The 16,823-nt window shown below is 37.0% G+C and overlaps 1 protein-coding gene across 1 annotated transcript; it reads right to left on the bottom strand.

The window, feature by feature from the left end:
• Nucleotides 1–1,354: 1,354 nt before the first annotated feature.
• Nucleotides 1,355–16,096, bottom strand: LOC134853294 (protein Smaug homolog 1-like). The gene is made up of 11 exons (XM_063869266.1): nucleotides 15,863–16,096; nucleotides 14,936–15,245; nucleotides 14,494–14,633; nucleotides 13,932–14,204; nucleotides 11,423–11,591; nucleotides 10,745–10,892; nucleotides 4,683–4,851; nucleotides 4,264–4,346; nucleotides 3,987–4,066; nucleotides 3,204–3,762; nucleotides 1,355–2,451 (listed from the first exon to the last, which is right to left on the bottom strand). The coding sequence occupies exons 1-11, from the start codon at nucleotides 16,092–16,094 to the stop codon at nucleotides 1,699–1,701; spliced, it is 2,916 nt and encodes a 971-aa protein (XP_063725336.1). The 5' UTR covers nucleotides 16,095–16,096; the 3' UTR covers nucleotides 1,355–1,698.
• Nucleotides 16,097–16,823: the final 727 nt, after the last annotated feature.

Below are 16,823 nucleotides of genomic sequence, written 5' to 3' on the forward strand. Positions count from 1 at the left end.
AACACAAATGCACATGTTTTGAAATCCGATTCAAATCCAGCTCTAAAAAAGGACTGATTTGAATTATCTGGAAATGAGACCAAAAAAGAAACCGTTTATTTTTTGAAGAAGGCACTCAATTTTGAACTCAGCGTTGAGTATTGAAAGCAACAAATGAAAAAAAATTACGCAAAAAAGCATTTCTTCGACTACTAAACAAAAAATGATGAGCTATTTTTTGCGCCAATTCCACTTGCGCTATTGGAAAGCGTATTTTTAGCTTCAAAAGTCAAATCGCCAAAACAAAAAATGAGCTTTAACCAATTTCAAGACTTTTGATTTTGGCAACCTAAACAAAAATCATACGACATAAATTAACTTTTCATCAAAACATAAGAACTGAAAACTAAATATAACCAAATTTTTCTTCGAATAGCAAGCGATTCAAAGAAAAATTTGGTTATATTATGATGACGGGTAATTTTTCCAAAGCCACTTCGTGAATCACAATTTTGCGCCAACACTGAACAATGACAACAAGATATTATCCACAATTTTGTCAATTAAATCATCTTTCTTGAGTAAATGATAGACGCCCTATAAACTTCCTTCTTCAATAAAACCCTTAGGGTCAAATCTGTATATAATTCTGCTTAATTCAAACTTAGAAACTTGAGCGAAGGGGAAGTTATCAAGTCCCATTGTAAAATAGATACAATATAATGTGTTAGAAGGTTCGTTCGAATTGTGATGATTAAGAGTATTCGAGTAAGTGAACAACGTCACAGAAAACAGTGAATTCGCCACCAATTCAAACTCAGTGGGTTTATATTTATAACCAGTACTATAAACCAACACCGTTATTTATACTACACACAAGAAACTTATCCATCACATCACAAGGTAATAAACGCACAATTACTTCGAGTAAGTTGTTGCCTTAGCAACAAGTTAAAATAAAATTCAAATTCTGATATCAAAAATATAAAACATGTTTTTAAATCGCACATTTTTCTTCTAATTTAAAACACTAGCACGCTAAATTACAAGTTCCAATTTAATTCAACTAAATTGATCTACGATTTTTTATCTAATTAAAATGCACGTAATAGCAGCAAAGATTTAGTTTTTAGTTAGATGATATTTTGTGTGATTAATTTGATAGTTCATATCAAACTGGTAGAATCAGTCATCAACGGTAGATTATCCAGGCTCCTAATTATCTTTAACCAGCTTATTAGTTCTCAAAAATTCCATAACTTAGCTCAGAAAAAGACTATCGTACTCCTAAAAAAGTTAAACTGCACCTATATTACTTTCAAATTTTTAAATGAGCCAGAAGTTTAACTATTCAATATTAAAACTTTTTGCCAGATATTCTACCATCGACCTTTAACAAAAAATTGTTGTATATTTGACTAAATACTGTGAAGTTTAAAAAGTCACATTTACAATTAATAGAGGAAAGAATTAAAAACAGACACGAATATTTGGTGGTAACAAACCATATATCAAAAATCGAAAAATAACAGCTAAAAATGATTGGAAGAAAAGCTTTCCAATATGTCATAAATAAGTAATAATTAAAAGGGCGATGATGACTTATGAGAACATTAGAAATTCAACAATCTGCTATATTAGCACTAAAGAATACATTCAATATTCGGCAAATTGAGCTTTCGGCTTTTTGAAGCAATCATTAGCACAGTTTCTGTCAAATCAGTCGTCCGCTAGGAGAGACGAGGATGGCGAAACACACTCTGCGTTCGTTTCTAACGCGTGATCAGCTACAGATCTGCAGAGTGACTCCAGACTCGAAATCGAATCGACCTGATTAGCCGAATTTGAATGGAAAGCAGAAGATTGCGTTGGCTGGGCCATCGTTGAAACATTGGCATTATTGCAGAAATCGTAATAAGAGGTAATAGATTGCATAGATATGGGTAACATTTGAGACGCGCGTCTCTCAGTAGTTGAATTATTCGAATCAAAATTACCCGAACTGGAGTTTTGATTCAAGTAGTTCGAGCTCATTTGAGCTCCAATGGCAAAGGATTGAGGCATGGCTGTCATTGTCCGACCCGACAACGCAGGGTTCCCGCCAGCAGATTGGGTCCGCAACAACGGTTTATGCGACTGATGGTGTTCCATTCCGCTAGCACCAGTTGGGGCGTTCCGATTGTTTCCAGTAACAGCCGCGGTGCACGAAAGAGTGTGCGATAGAGGCTGATGGTGATTGGCTGAAATTGAAGAAGATCGATTTGACGAGCCAATCAGATTCGAGGACCGCATCGCGTTCATAGGCTGAGGTGGTATATGTGCATATGCATTACTGTTGTTATTGTTATTCTGATGATATTGTTCTTGATGATTATGATTCATATTGTTGTTTGTGGTATTGCAGTTGTTGTGGTGGTTCAATGACATCTGGTTTGAGGAGAAGTGTTGGAACATTCTCGGGTCACTCAGATACTGAAAAATACACCTCAAGAATAAGTTTGTATCTCCATCTTCTTTCACAAATTGAATCACGAATACAAAATTATTCTCATCAAATCTTTCCAAATAGAACGAACAATTCTGACAATTTCAGAAACAAAAAATTATACCCAACCCAACAACACATAAATTATAAATTCAATCTTTTATGAATGAATAAATTAGAATGCAATGCGTAGCCAACAGACCGTTGGAAAAGAGTCAATGGACGCCAAAAAAAGACAAACTTGTTCGAACTTCCAAAATTCGTTAAAAAAAATATGGCCTTGAAGCAAGAACAATTTATGATTGACAAATTTGGATAAAACTCACCGGATTTCAGAAAACTAGATCAATGGGCAAATTTTTTATTGCGCTGGGAAATCTGAAAATTACAACCTACTTGCGAAACTAGAAGTTGTTCACGTTTTTTTTTCGCGCCATTTCCGGGTTGGTAATTGTAGAGCGCAATTTGAACTAGTTTCAGCAGATGAATTTAAATTGAATTCAAAAAGTGTATTTATATGTAAGTGCATTCATAAACGCATTAATATGTATGAACGCACTTCAGTAATTATTTTTAAGACACTTTCTTGAAAAATCAATCATCAAGCCAGATACTGCAATTGAGCGATTTCGCGCAGCAACAATTTATGCGAGACTGATTTTGTAAAAAGTGAACTGGTTTTCTGTTACATAAACAATATAAAAATTTCGTCCATTGATCAGTTCTACATCAAACTCACCGCGTTTCTGTTCTGATTCGACGTATTCGCAAATGACGCAGTCGCCACTAAATTCGAAGATGCAGTTGGAGCAAATCTCTGTCCATTTTGACTTCCAAACATCTTTACACTTCCATCCATTAACCCATTTACTCCTCCCATTCCGGTTCTGTTATATTTTAAACCAAAATCCGGGTTCACTTGAGATGAATTCGAACTTTTTTGAACATCACTGTAGCCTCTATATACATTTGTATGATTGCGACCCGATCCCACTGCAATGCTTCCGGTACAACCGGCCGCCGGCGTCGGTACCCCTGTGGCCACGTTTCCATTCTGTTGGAATAATCCATAACTATTGCCCATTCCTTGTTGGCAAATATTACTGTGCAAATTGTTGTTATTATGAGGTAGCATTGTATTGCTGTTGTTGTTATTGTTGTTATACATGGTTGTTGGAATGGATATTTTTCTCGTGTGTGAGAGGTAGGGAGAGGAACTTGAGGCCAGTGCACTGGTTGAGCCGTAGGGGTAGCTGGGTCGTCTGTACATGACTGATGTATAGCCATTTCCCGATGTCCTGAGAAAAACCGATTATTATACTCAGCAAACGTATAGTTCACTGGTAAAAATAGGGATTGACATTTGGGTAGTTGTTTGAAGTCAACCTGTATTTTGATATTCAAAAATGAGAAGTATCTCAAAAAAAGCGTTCTTCAAAAAATTGATATATTTCACTCCACGATTATATATTCAGACTAAGAAAACGTTGTCGCTCAGAACATTTATTAGACAACTACTCACTTCTGCTGTGCAGATCGAGATATGCGTTGACACTGAGTTCTCCACTGGCTGATCTTCTCCTTCTGAGTCGACGTGATCGCCTGTTACAAAAGAGACAAAATGAAACGAAATAATGCGTCGAGTAGACAAAATAAAAGTGATTCTCGCTTATTTAGATTTTATAATTATTCAGTTAGTGCGAATAATGAACCAGCGACCATGTGATTGCCAACAACCTTCACCTACCACTTGCGCAACAAACCCATGTAATAATAGACTGGAAATTGTATTATCTTACCGCGTGACCATTGCATCTTTCGAGGACCTGAATGAAAGTGTTGCAGTTGTCCTCATCCGGATGCAGAAGGATCTGACTGCACACTAAAAGATTCAAAACACTCATAAATATCTCTTCAGGTCTTTAATTAGTGAAAAAACAGGAACTTCGTTACAAAGAAGAAAATTCGTGCATGCTTAATTCTTTATGGGAGTTGAAGCTCTTTAATACCAAATGAAGCCGCGTATAGCAAACAAAGTCCGTAAAACTGTGGACATTACCGGTCGGTGAAATTAAATGTCTATTCAGTCAAAAATGGAACTTTTATGATAATTAGGGTCTTCTGATTGGCGGTAGAAATGACCAACGCCCACATTGTGGAGCTCAACACAAAGAATAGCTAAAAAACGAATTTATTTGCAAAAAGCTGAAGAACTTACATTTTCCCAGAACACTGCAAATCAAGCTCGGCAAATCTTCCATTGCCAGCGGATTCTTCTGACACATCTTCGCATCATTATCATCTTCCGATCCATCGCCTGCAGCCTCGCCCGATTCACTCGGTTCGTCTTCAGTATCATTTGAATTCTGCTTCGAAGTCCGCTGATTCTAGAACAAAAATAAGTTTCTACAAAACACATTTTCCACACCAGCAAAAAAATCTTGGCAAGTGAGTGACATAGACAACAGACAGTTAGAAGAGTAATAATTAAAAGATTGATAATTTTGAAAAAGTATCACCCAAAAAGCTCTTTAAATTTCAAGATTTTTATGGTTTGATGTTTTTTTTTGTAATAACACTAATTCAATTTGAGAAAACTCCAAAAATACTTTTTGAAAAAAAAGTCATTCACGCGCCGCTTTCTCTTTGAGTATATGAGCCTACTTTCTCGTCAATTTAGCCAATGAATGTGACGTGAACTAAAAATAAAGAGGGTAAAACCGAGCTTCGACCATTTGCAATGCAGAAAATTGTAAGTAATTAAAAAATGCGAAAATCAAGAAACTTTGTCCCGTATCGAAAAAAATTCTTCAAATTTATTATCACGAAAACATTTGAAAACCGAATGTATATATTTTCATTAACAAAAACTGCACTTAAGATAAAAAGAAGACAAACAGACAGCTGGAAAAATGCCAATTAACGCACGGAAAATGAAAAATGACTTTGTTTTTTTTAAACTGACATAGTATCTAAATTAGTTCATTATTCAATCACTAGTTGTTGCTATTTACTTAATTTTTCAGTCTGATTTACTTAATTTACTTATCGGAACAGTATTTTCTCATGGCGCAGCCAACAGGTCAGAGTGGGGGGAAAAACCCACTGGGGATTGCATCGTTTTAGCCCTCTACGCTCGCAGAGCCACCAATGCTATGGGAGTTTTGGTTTAATCGAATTCAATGGGGGATGGTGGCCAAACACAGTATCAATCCGACAAATTTTTACTATGCCAGTACTTTAACAGCAGCACAGGTTACTGCATTACCGGAGGAGGTGGACGGGAAAGATCGGATGACATCGGAACAAACACTAATATCGAACTTGTACTTGTGTCTGGGGGAAAAAGGGCAAGATGAATTGCATAAGAGGAGGCCACACCTGGATCTATCTACTACCCGTTACTCGAAGGTACTAGATGCGATAGAAACCGAATTTAAGAAAGAACGGAATGAAGTTTATGAAAAATTCCAGTTATTGGCACGGAAACAATACATTGAAGAATCCTTGGAGCAGTTCCATTCAGTTTTAAGCGGACTAGCAGCACGATGCAATTTTGGAGCGTTGGAGACCAGAATTTTACGGGATGTATTCATTGTGAACATGAATAATAGAGAGGCACAGAACGAGCTATGTCGATCAACAAAAACACCAGAGGAGGTGTACGCATCGCGTTGTCATATGAACGTGGATATAAGTACGCTAAATCATATGGTTCGGCAACCGGGGGAGCAACAACAAGCGGCACCACCGGCGGAGCTGGAGCGTTCCAAATTAAAACGGAACCTGTGGGGACGATCCGGGGGGGGATATCGTAAAAGCAGACAACGCGGCCGCGGATCGTTCAGGGGACGAGCAGAAATGAGAGGGGGAGCGTCTAAAAGGTGCTATAATTGTGATCAACCCAATTTTACTCCGGAGCATCTAACTAGATGCCCAGCTAGAAGTGCGACATGTAATTTCTGCCGAAAAACTGGACATTACGAGAAAACTTGTCGATGAAAAAGGACTAACCGGGGAAGACCTGCGGTGGGACTGATTCAAAACCAGGAGGATGTGGATGTTAGCGAGATAGGTGACGTTGAGGATGCCTATTCGCAACAAGAAAATTCAGTCGGATGGGTCAACACACCAGATAAGAGGCAACGATCGTGGGATTCGGACAGTTCAGGAGACTATGTTGTGATGGCTATCAAATCTCGGAAGAAAACCCAATTGAAAGTGGCCGGCGCTCGACTACCAATTAAGATAAATGGTGTGCACACAAACGTCTGGATAAACAGCGGATCACCGATCTCAATATTCACAGTTGGAGAACTGAAACGAACGTTGGGCACCGCAGGCGAAAACGTGAAGGCGCCAGCACCGGAGGACGATGAGTTCAGGGATTACGGAAACAATCCTTTACGGCTGCTAGGAAGATGAACGTATCATTGGAGACGAACGGATGGGTGACCGAAGCGAAAATCAAGGTAATTGGAGGAAACAGACGTTCGATTAATGGAACAGATCTAATGACAAATCTGGGATTACAAATAGTGCAAAGAACACCGGAGGAAAAGGTGATATCAGTTCAGGAAGAACAACTGGGGGCCGAAACAACAAGCGAGGAGGATTCATTAGACCCATGGCAGACTTATTTAAGTAAGCAATTTAATAATCTTTTTCATAGAGTCGTAAAAACTAAGAATTATAAGGTGCACGCGGAAATTTTCGAAACGTTAAGTAGTTGTTGCTATTTAGTTTATCTTTCTGTCTGCCGCTAACCGGTATTTAACCTTCGGAGTTGTCTGTCACATTTGGTTGACCGCCATTTCATTGTTTCCGACTAACTTTCTAAATTACGGTTACTTAGAAACATCACGAAACATAAAAGCCGTTACAGCTCTTTTAATTTCAAAAACAAATTATGATTGAAAAAAACTGTAACTGAGAAAATTATATCAATAGAATAAGTTCATACTTTGCTGAGCAATCTAAAATATTAAAATTCACTTTCAAAACTAGAAGTCGATCACATTTTTTACGCTATGTGCGCTTTCGTACTTTTAAAGCGGTATAAGCCTTCACTTCAAAAAAAATAAAAACTTAAAATATCAATTTGGGCATGGACAAAGAGGACCTTTTGCTGAAAAAAAAATCAACGACTTATATTCGCGACCAAGTCTTCTAATTTCTTCACAAACGGAATAAGATATAAAAACAGAAATATTGTGATTTCTCGAAAGCCCAAACAAATAAGGCGAAAAGCGTTTCAAAGAAATCTGCAAAAAAACTGGGCCTCAAAGTGAATCTGCAAAGATAAAAAAACGTATGTTCACAAAATGTTTAAATAATTCAAAATCTGCTTAGTAACCATTCGTACTTTCATAGGCAAACACTGGGAAAAAGTTCCACTCAAGCCAGGAAAAAAACATAGTCACTAGACTAGAAAACAATAACTTTATTTGGAAAAAATATGAACACAAACGACAGCCACTTTTCAATTCGAAAAAAAAATCAGAGAAAGTACAAGTTTAACTAAAATTATAGCTGAAAGAAAATAAATGTATTATACCGTTATTTGAACTAAGAAAAAGTTTCAATGCTAAGGAGAGAGCACCATCCGAAGAATTAGTCGGCCTAACTCTTTCGAGATGGCCAAACAACGCAGTAGAAACATTTTTCATACAAAACCCAGAAACATCACTTCGCAATCAATGCGTTCTTGATAACTGTTTGAACAATCGTGCGGCAATCGTTGAAGATGAAACCATACAAAATCAGAATGGTTCGAAAAAAACACCCTAACAACTATCCTCTCAGAGACATTTTTTGCATGTGGTTTTTTAAAGAAAAGTCAGTTTCTCTCAGATTATGTTGTTCATGGAGACGAGAAATGGTGAGTCGTGGATGTAGCTCCGACTATTCACAAAATTCGCTAATTGGGGCTATTGAGAACCCCTAATGCATTATTGAGGGCCACTTCCAAGGCATAACCAAAAATATGAGTTGTGTTGATGTGCTCTAAGGTAACATTTTGGGACAATTTTATTACTCACGCCAGAACAGAAACGTTCTATCATCTCTCTCTTACAAAAACTTTTCAACTGCATAGGTTAGAAGGCAGTTTTTACTCCATTACAAAATTCAATTGAGTTCGAGACGATATTACAGACCATCGTTATTCGAAAATAGCAACGTTCAGTGCTAAGGAGAGATCACCGTCCGAGAAGTTAGTCGACCAACTACTTTTCAGGATGGCCTACACAAGGCTGTAGAAAGATTTTTCATGCAAAAGCCAGAAATATCACTGCGTAAAGCGTGCAGAAACCCTACAATCAAGGTGTCCTTTACAACTCTTTGAAGAATCGTGCGGCATTCGTTGAAGATGAAACATAACAAAAGCATAAGTTAAAAAAAATTAAACCTAAAACAACTACCCTCTCAGACTTTTTGCATGTGGTTTCTTAAAAAAAAATCAGTTACTTTTGAGAACGAGAAATGGTGGGTCGTGGATGCAGCTCCAAACATGCACAGAATTTGCGCATTTTGGCTTCTGCGAACCTTAATTACTTTATTGAATGCCACTGCCAAAGCAAAACCAAATTTATGAGCTGGGTCGGAGTGCTCAGGGTACCATTTTAGGTCCCTTTTTGGTTTGTCGACCAGAACGATCAACCAGTTAGCTGTGAAGCTATTGTTGAAAATCAATATTGTCCTCTCCTCGAAAACACGAGATCTACGTCGATGCTGGTTTAAGCAACATAGAGCACCCCCACACACCTTGCATATGGTCACGACATTGCTACAAACCAAATTTGGGGATCAAATATTCGGTCGCAAGGCACACGTACCGCGTGCGGCCCAGAGACCTGAGCTGAATATCCTGGACTTTTGGTTTAGAGGGATGGTCATGGCTAAAGTCAATAACGAAAACCTTCGAACTATCGTAGAACTCAAAATATCGGAAGAACACGTTGTCCATGCCATAACAAGTGCCGAAGTATTACGGTCAACTCAAAACATTGTAAAATAAAGTGAAAAATGTCGCGCTGTGAATAGTCGGCAATTTCAGCATCTGCTGAAATCAACATAGCCAATCGAAGATTGGAAATGAGTAATGAACGCGAGTAAATATACAAAACACACTGAACTTAATGAAAATTTCAGCTTTCGAATTTCAAAGAAAAAAATGGATGCCCTTTAAGCTCTTTGAAATTTTAGAACAATTTATGATGGGCACTTTTGTGATAACTTTAACCCAACTAGAGAGAACTGGATCAACAGCTAAAGTTTTCATTCCGCTGGAAATCTAAAAATGAAATTCCCCTTTCGAATCTAGAAATCGTTCGTTTTTTGCGCCATTTCCACGTTCGTATATGAAGAGTGTTATTTATGTCACTTTTAGCAGATGAATTTCAATTGAACTCAAAAAGTGCATTATACCTAAGTGCATTAAAATTTTAATTCTTTTTCCTGAAAAAAAAAATCAGCAAGACCTATATAAAAGTCTTCACTACGTTCATTACTCTTAAAAACTTTATTTTAAAACGTTTTACAGAAATATTCAATTATCTATCCATTGATACCATATTCAAAACGATCGGTTTTGAAGTAAAAATGGCAGCGTTTCCAAAATGCGCATAATTTTAAAACAAAACATACTGAAACAATGAGTTGATGGCGCAAAAAAAATCCTTAAATGATGCACAAAAAGTCATGAACTCAGTTACCTCCACCAAAAGTATGTGAAAATGACAGTCGATTTAAGATATCTTGACAGAAAAACTTGCCACAAATAGAAAAAAAATAATAATTTTGTTTTTCTCCAGTTCATTAAAGACGTTATGAGATTGATTTTGAAAATTTAGCCAAAATTAAAAAATATCAACGGAATGAGGCAAAGTCTGAATCATTTCAGGAAATAGGCCGACAGATTTAAAGAAGACATAAATCACCAAACATTTTCTGAAAAAAAACTAACATTGCAAGAACGATTAATATAGACAGCAAAATAACAAGCAAATAAATAGTCTTGTACCCGGTTGTAATATTCTAGCACCTGGCTAAGCACAAAAGTAAAGAAACTATAAGTCAAATCAAATATAAATTTGAGCGAAATTGAGTTCCGAAAAAACCACACGCACTGCAGAAGAGTCTTCATTTCGTACACTGACTACCAAATGGAACGAAAACCAAACAATTGACGACGAGGAAATTTTTCCTAGCTCACATTTTCAATTAAATTTTTTTTCTAAAAATTCAAGTCAATTTCAGCCAAACTACTTGAAAACATACCTGATTCTGATTCGCAGTTGTCTGAGAGTTGCTGTCTCCGCAGTATTTGATTGGAGTGTTCACTATTAGTTTGAGGTCGCACAAGAGTTGCTTCACATTTCCTCCACAGTCCACGGCGTCTTTTTCCATCTGCCTCAATTCTTTCGACCTTGATAAACAATTGTGTGTTAGTTTTGTCCAAATTTTCTGGCAGATTTTGGAAACCACAATTGATGCGAAAAAAAATTATACCCTGTTCATGGATGGAATCAATCAATATCTTATATTTTTAGTTGAAAAAAATAGTTGGCAATTTATTTGCCAATTTATTTTTGATACATATGTTTCTTTCTTTTTCAAATTTTTCGAACACAAGGATTAGTGGGTATTGAGGCTACTAACTTATCTTTGGTCTTTAAAATTTTCTCCAGAAATCTCTAACGATCTTTTAAAACCATGGTTTTGAGCTTAGTTTAAACAGCTGACTCCTTTTGCGAGTTAAACCTAGCCAGCGGACAGTTGGAACTGTCAATGAACTCAGGAAAGACTGATTTATAGAGTAAAGTATAAATCAAATCGACCTATAAAAGTGTCGTCAATACTTTCATTCACACTTAATCAGATGAAGAAACCAGAAGAGAAAACAAAACGAAACCCGCTGTCGATGAAGGAGACGAGGCCACAACAACAACAACCAACCTCTCATTCAGTTTGGTGACTGAGATCACAATCTTGTGTCTGGCTCCTTTGGTCACACCCAGAGCAGTCAGTTTCTCATCGTCCAGACTCAGCATCTCCTCATAGCTGAACTGACTGAACATGGCAGAGTACTTGTGCAGACGAAGACTCTTCAGCCATACTGGAACATCTGCAACAAGTTAATGGATTTAAGAAGACGGTCAGTTGGTTTTGTGGCTCTTTTCCACTTAACCCGTATTTAAATTTCGATATTTTCCAAAGTTATCATTTTGCAATAAATTACAATTATTTGGGCCATACATACGGGAGATATTCTCAAGACAAGAAGCGAACGCATGAAACTTTTCCGCCTCTAGATAATCCAAAAGTGACCGATTTTTTAGGTAATAGGTCTTCACTTAAACGGTCCACTTTTTCAAGAACCTAGCCAATCGAGCATTGGAAAAAAGTAATGAACGCAAGTAAACAAAAAACACTGACTTTCGTTAAAAAAAATCTTAAATTTCCAATTTCAAAGAAAAAATGGATGCCCTTTAAGCTCTTTGAACTTGTAGAACAATTATGATTGTTCTAAGGATCAGTGAGCTTTTTTGATAAGATGAACCTAGCTAGAGAAAACTGGGTCAATAAGTAAAGTTTTCATTCCACTGGAAATCTTAAAATTAAATTCCACTTTCGAAACTAGAAATTGTCCACGTTTTTTCGCGATTTTTCCACGTTCGTATTTGAAGAGTGCTATTAACGTCACTTTCAACCAATTAAATTTAATTGAACTGAAAAAGTATTATACCTAGGTGCATTCAAAAATGCATCAATATGTATGAATGCACATCTGTAAGTTATTAGAGACTTTAAGACTTTTCCTGAAAAAAACTTATATCAGCAAGAGCTATATAGGAGTATTGACTACTTTCATTACTCTTAATCAGAACATATATAAAAAGAATTAAGAAAAATTGCACATGATGGATTAAATGAAAAAAAGTAGCCAATATAATTAGAATCTTGCGTTAAAGTAGTCATGCGGTTTTGTTGACTTATTTTGATGTCGAAATGCGATTAGCAAAACAGCCAGGCATTATTTGAAAGCTACAAATTTAAACAATTCGGCATCAGCTTTAAGCTTATTATCACAGTAACATCAAAACAAGTATCAAGTATTGCATTCTTATATGCGGCTGTTTTACTTTTGCTCCTTGCTGCCTATTTTTATCCTTCAGAAAAAGATATTGAATTGAAATGTTTTAGAAAGCATAATGACCACTCAGAAGACATTCAAATGAAAATGCGAGCAGTGCGTGAGCTTTATGCCTACGAGCCACTAAAAGTCGTGCCGCGATCGATAAAAAATTCTCATAGTGAAGATTTTTGAAAAAATTGTTTAGTTTTCAAAATCCATTACGAGCAATATGTAGGGGGTAAACCTAACATGCTGAAAGAAATATTTAGCGTAAAACATTTTGAAAGGCAATAATTAGTCTACCGGGGAGCTGGACAAATTAATTTGCTTAAACAAGGAGCCGTTTCGAAAAAGGATTAGAAAAAGCAAATTTTCCAAAATTAAAAGTTTTAACCTTAAACTTAAAAAAGGATACCTTTTAAGTAACAAGCTGGAAACTCAAATTTTTAATATCAAGGAATTACAATACCTTGCAAAAAGCTACAACCGTGGATTGCGATTTATACGGTGAAATATGGCAACCCAGAGCCTTTTCAAATTGTGGAGATATGATAACTTGTGTGACTTTTTTGAAAAAATGTTTTGAAAAAAAAAGAATCCTGTTTAGAACTAATGGGGTTTGGTATAAAAACATTAGTCATAGTGCTGTGTTTAGCGTTTTTCAAAAATAAAATATATGTTTAATTTGAAAAATCTTGAATTGTGTCATATTGATTTATTCTTTCCTTTATTCATGATGCTCTCTAGCCTCATGGTTTTACTAGCCTCATAGTTTTTACTATCCCCCAGTCCTGTTCAATGCAGAATCAACCGTGGGGAAAGTGATGTGATCAAATTCGCCATAGCCGGTCCCACCTTGAGGAGGCGGATGACACTGGGACCCCTCCAACCGTGGGATTCGAACGCACGATTCTCCTGTTGAGAGACGTGTGCGTTACACCACTCGGCCACGGCTGGCCCACCTTCATGATCTCGTTAGCGGGCCCTTCCGATGAGTTATTATTCTGATGAACTTCGGAAAAATAAATTCTTTCTTTCTAACCGTTTAAGGCTCAAGCTTATTCGTCTCATATTTTTCAATACTGAATTCTGTTAGCTAACAAAATTTTCGGCAATCCGTCCGGTTTACCCGAGAAATCCTTCCAAAATTAGCGAAAGTTGAGCTCAGAGGCAAAGATGTACATAGCATACACAAGCAAAGGGAGCAACAAAAACGCAGGAAAGGATGTATACGCATTTTAAGTTAGCCCGGAAAACAATGTTCGATTCAAACGCCTCCTGTTACTGCTATAATGAAAAAGGAATATCTGAATGAATCTCAAGAACTACCTTTCATTCCTGATCTGTCCACTTCCTTCGACGTACACCCTCCAGATGATGATGCTTGCCCTCCATTACCTACACTCATAATTGCATTCTCACACGTCTCGACTAGACTACCTGTTGACCCCCCGTACGAACTGTCGTAGTCTGGGCTAGTAGAGAGTGGAGTGGGGGGAGTTGGCACTTGAAAGTTTGTAGCGATTGCACCATTGGCGGGATGTTGTGCGTAGTAATTATATGGCATATGCAATTGTTGGCTGTTTGTATTGCTGACGAAAGCTGAAAACAGAAAACCGGGTCAATATCGAGTGTCTACAAAACTGGACTCCGAAATTTTGGCAGATTTAAACATTTTCAAACAATTTTTTAAGTAATTTTTGACTTTCAGGTAAAACCGGAGCCGATTACTTTAAAATCAACACGTAGCATTTAAATAGGTAACTTTTCGCTGGATCCAATATTAATACCAAAAAGATATGATTCCTTTAGATAAGAGTCGTTTCTATATTTAAACTATAACTTATCAGAGTATTAATTTCGAGCTAGATTTGAAGCATATCTCACTTACATGGGGGTGCGGATAGAGTGGCTGAAATTGGCAAGTGTGTGTTGGCTGAGGATGACACTCCATTGGCCTCAAAGTCACGCATATTGCTGTTCTGTTCACTGCTGCTCTTTGAGCACTTTCCGTTTTCTATATTTAACCTCCTAAACAAAAATAAATAAATCAAAATCCTGATTCAAATTCAAATTTTCTCACAAAAAGATGTTCTAGGAAGGATAGGAAATAAAGAAAATCTAAACACCAGATCAATAGAATGTTATGCATAACTAACGTGAATGCATACACTACGTAAATCATTGGGTAAAAATAGATCCCTGTATCAAGGCATTAGAAACAGCAGGCAAGTTCGATTTTTGCCATTTTCAGGCGTACTTCTTACAAATGCTTTTTCGCCGGACCAAGTATCAAGCCTGCGCCATTTATTGCGACAATCTTATCGACTTACTCTAGCTTGAAAGAGAGATCGGAGAATTTCTCCGAACCGCCTCTATTATTCATCTGATCTAAAGCTAAAAACAAATGCGACAGGGAGCCTCGTTGTTCACTGTTTAGAGCTGGCTGGATCAAAGCGTAACTCATCAGTTGTCGGCACTCGTCCAAGTTCTTTGCGTTCTCTAGACACAAATCGATGCAAACAGGGATGAGTTCCGTGAATACGATGGATGCTTCGGAGCTTTCGGGTTTGAGAAGAGGAAGTAGAGACAGAAGTTGAAAAACTGAGGAGTGGTCTTTCATATCCAAAGATTTCAGATGTTCTAAACAGTTGAACAAATATGTTGCTAATACTTACGCAGAAACTAACTCATTAAATCTTCCCTTATAAGACCAGATTTTAAAAAAAGACCCAGGTTAAAATACCTTTCAGGATTTGGCTGATTAATGTGGTTACGTTTCAATGACACAATCAAATTCATATAACATAACCGCCTCACGGCTAAGCTTATTCTGGGTGTATATAATTAGTAGCAAAAAGTTCGGACAGACAAATTTAATTAAAAAGAGCAATTGACCTATTTTGGAAAAAAATTGCATGCAAAAGCTAATTTTTTAGTCCGATTTTGTGTCTCAAGATTGTATGAAAAAAGAAATTGCATGGAAAAATCTCTCAAAATGGTACGATTGCTCTTTTTAATTAATTCTGTCTGTCCGAACTTTTTGCAACTCTCTATATATTTGTTTTAGAAAATAGGTTTTTGGTGTCATACGCCTAATCAACATCTCCAAACGCCCTAATACTGTTTTCAATTTTGTCCAATTTGACCGCTCAATGACTACCCGAGTCAGCTGTTGAAAAATTAAAAGCGCAGCAAAAAGACGAAGCGTATGTACTCGATGAACATCTTCATTCTTTGACCATGTAAAATATACTTGCCTATGCTGTTAGCAAGAGACTCAAGGTTCGAAAGCTGACTCGATCCAGAAGCCAGTGACTGTTCCAATACCATCATGACAAATTTGGTTTGCTTAAAATTCAATCTTTTGATCAAAGAAAATAAAACAACTGTCTGCTCACACTCATTCCAAGAATTAAACCAGTTGGTAATTGAATCAACTTGTTCTCTGTAGACGTTCGCAGAAGACCGATTAACTGTCAAATCGCCCATTTCGGCCTTAAACAAAATCACTTATACACAAAATGGAAGCAGCACACAGAAAAAAATATGTGCCAGTCGGTCATATTTGGAAGTTTGATTTTGAACAACGCGAGAAACATGGTTTTGGGATCAAATGGAATTTTTCCAAAATTCGAATTGGGCATGTCATGCTCAACTTTCTCGCGACAACTGAAAATCTCAGAAATATAAGATCAGAAAAACCGAATTACAATCGCGGGAAAGTGATAGAAAAAACAGCGGGAAATTGCTATTCGCAATTTCCAGATATAATATCATACTAGATTAGAGCTGTCCTATCCTGAAATAGAAGGCAGAACGATTGCGAACCAAAGAGATACAAATTAGAAGTGGACCAGAGTGAACCTTCGGTGGAAAGGTGGACAGCCGGAGTCTCCCAATGGTGTGACATTCGACCAGAATGGACAAAATGCAATCTCTGCAGTTTCGGAGTTTTTAGCAGCGAACCTTCCGAATTGGCGATTTAGAACGAATAAGAACGTTATTCGAACGATTGAACAAATCGTGAAGTTTGAAGGATTCGAAAATTCCTAAATTTTAAATTTTCGAAGTGATGGCGTAACAATTCTCAGAAACGTCAAAAACGGCCAATTTGGCAGAAAGGCTAAAAAGCAACAAAACAACGATAGTTGCGCTGACGAAGACAACGAAGATTGAGATAAAAAAAAAACCACAGAGAGAAACAGAAGTAACAGAGAC

Source organism: Symsagittifera roscoffensis, chromosome 8, assembly GCF_963678635.1.
Source record: "Symsagittifera roscoffensis chromosome 8, txSymRosc1.1, whole genome shotgun sequence".
Taxonomy (NCBI): domain Eukaryota; kingdom Metazoa; phylum Xenacoelomorpha; order Acoela; family Convolutidae; genus Symsagittifera; species Symsagittifera roscoffensis.